The sequence below is a fragment of the Hylaeus volcanicus genome, chromosome 6 (assembly GCF_026283585.1).
Source record: "Hylaeus volcanicus isolate JK05 chromosome 6, UHH_iyHylVolc1.0_haploid, whole genome shotgun sequence".
Taxonomy (NCBI): Eukaryota; Metazoa; Arthropoda; class Insecta; order Hymenoptera; family Colletidae; genus Hylaeus; species Hylaeus volcanicus.
Genome location: NC_071981.1, coordinates 2093226 through 2095242, shown reverse-complemented (window position 1 = coordinate 2095242; position 2017 = coordinate 2093226). Strand labels below are relative to the sequence as shown.

Below are 2017 nucleotides of genomic sequence, written 5' to 3'. Positions count from 1 at the left end.
TCCAGGAAAGTTAGTAAAAGTTGACTGTACCAAGTGCTTTGACACTTAAATTTAAGATTTCTCAAAAATTCTTGCAGTGAACGCGATTCACCTTTACACTTTTTATTCCTATTGTTCGATAGATAAATATCTTTCTCACTTTCGAGGCCCTGAAAAACGGCGAACTTTCTCGGTTGCCCGACACTTACACGACCGACGATTTTCAGTCTCCCATGTAGAGGTAACCTGGGTCGTGAGTCGCTCGTGAATCGACGGCTCTGATCTTCAGGGGGACACAACGATCGTCGTTGCAACAATTGTCTCGGGTTCCGTCGCCCACGGAACGATCATTTGGAGAGGCCTGAAATAGACGTGGCTGTTAAGGGTCAACGAGTAACGATGGAAGTATTTCGAACTCCTCGATCTATTCCGTGATTCTATCGATGAGAGATCGCTCGACTTGGGCAGAGGGCGGATCCTAGATCCCTTCACGACTCTGTAAGCGCTCTATTCCGATCGCAATGCTACGACTCGATTAAAACTTCCGCGAGCCTAGAAATACGAGGGTTGAAGTCGTGTTATATTTGATCGGGGAAAGTTTCTTTGTTGCAAAACAGACGTTAAATTTTTGATATGCTTTAAGCAATCGCTTGGATATTTTGCAGTTGGACGCGTCGGATAGGGCCGACGTGCATCGAAAAGCGTGACGAAGGGACTCGATAGAGTTAGTCTCGAGTCCAGCAAGACACGGGAGAGAGAAGCTCTGGTGAAAATGGAAGCCAAAGGGATCGAGCATCGGCCGAGCGGTATCGACGAAAATCCTTTTATCTGGACCCTCTGTAAAGCTGGCGTCCCTCGAATATTGGTCGAATGTTTTCACGCTTGCGTGCGATTCTGTGCGGACATGATCCCAAAGAGAATAAGCTTGGGTTGCTTGCGAATCTTGGCTGCGCTGCTGGTGATCGTTGTCCCCCGATCGCTCACTTACCTTCTGCTGTATCCGATTTTCAGATTAGTATTCGGCAATTTGTACCCGGCCTATGCTTCTTACAAGGCGGTGAGGACGAAGAATGTTAAAGAATACGTGAGTATTTTGCAGTATTTTATTAGAATAATAAACGAATATCGTAATGGATTTAATGGCAGAAACGGTGTCTGGGTCGCGCGACTATCCGCGAAGAAACGTCGAGGCACTCTTGACTGATTCCATTAGGAACGATTATGTTTGACGATCATAATTAATGGAATTGGCTCGAGCACGCTTCGCAGAAGCGAGTTCGGGCTAGACCCATCGATAACACCTCGGCCAAACATTGTTCCCGCGGAATGTTTGCTACGCAAATGTTTACCGAACGAGTCATATTCTCGAGTTTCTTTGTTAAAAAGCCTGGGAATCTTGGAAGAACTTCGCTGGTTGACGATGGAAGTCTTCCATCGGAGACGTTTTAACATTCCGATGACAAGCGTTACATCTTCTGTTTACAGGTGAAATGGATGATGTACTGGATCGTGTTCGCGCTGTTCACGTGCGCGGAAACCTTCACCGACGTCTTCTTTAGCTTCTGGTGAGACAATCGTAGAGTGTATGATTTTTATTATTCGCGTTCAATCGTGCTAATTACTGTAGACGACCCATTATTGGAGTTTTCATGATTGTCGGTAGAGTACGCATACATTAACTTCTATGTACTTGATTATTGTATTTGTAGATTCTGTGCGTTCGTAGACTCTATGTTATATTTTGTTTACTATGAATGCTGTATTAGTAATTAATTGTATATAATAATTTGTCGGTCTTTAACAAGAATTTGTAAATTATACTCTTAATCGAGGTCTAAAACTAAGGTTGATGCGTCGAAAGAAATTTCCAGATAGAAGCCATCCTCGGAAAATATTGACTATTCGTCTTGGAGCCATTTATTTATTCTTTAATTAATACATACAATATTCGTAGTAAACAAAATATAACATAGAGTCTACAAACGTAGAGAATCTACAAATACAACAATCGAGTTTTCTAGTAAATAAATAAACGTAC

The 2017-nt window shown here is 42.7% G+C and overlaps 1 protein-coding gene across 8 annotated transcripts in view; it reads left to right on the top strand.

Annotated features, from left to right (window-relative positions):
- LOC128877949 (uncharacterized) overlaps positions 1 to 2017 on the top strand; it is a 37123-nt gene that overhangs the window by 21006 nt on the left and 14100 nt on the right. For 4 of the 8 annotated variants that reach the window (XM_054125646.1, XM_054125647.1, XM_054125648.1 and 1 more), the window contains exons 2-3: positions 645 to 1063; positions 1465 to 1544. In XM_054125646.1, coding sequence (XP_053981621.1) covers positions 752 to 1063; positions 1465 to 1544 — 392 coding nt within the window. In that variant the 5' untranslated portion in view covers positions 645 to 751. Of the gene's footprint in view, positions 1 to 206; positions 478 to 644; positions 1064 to 1464; positions 1545 to 2017 lie in introns of all 8 variants that reach the window. The other 4 variants (XM_054125644.1, XM_054125650.1, XM_054125652.1 and 1 more) reach the window with 3 other exon arrangements.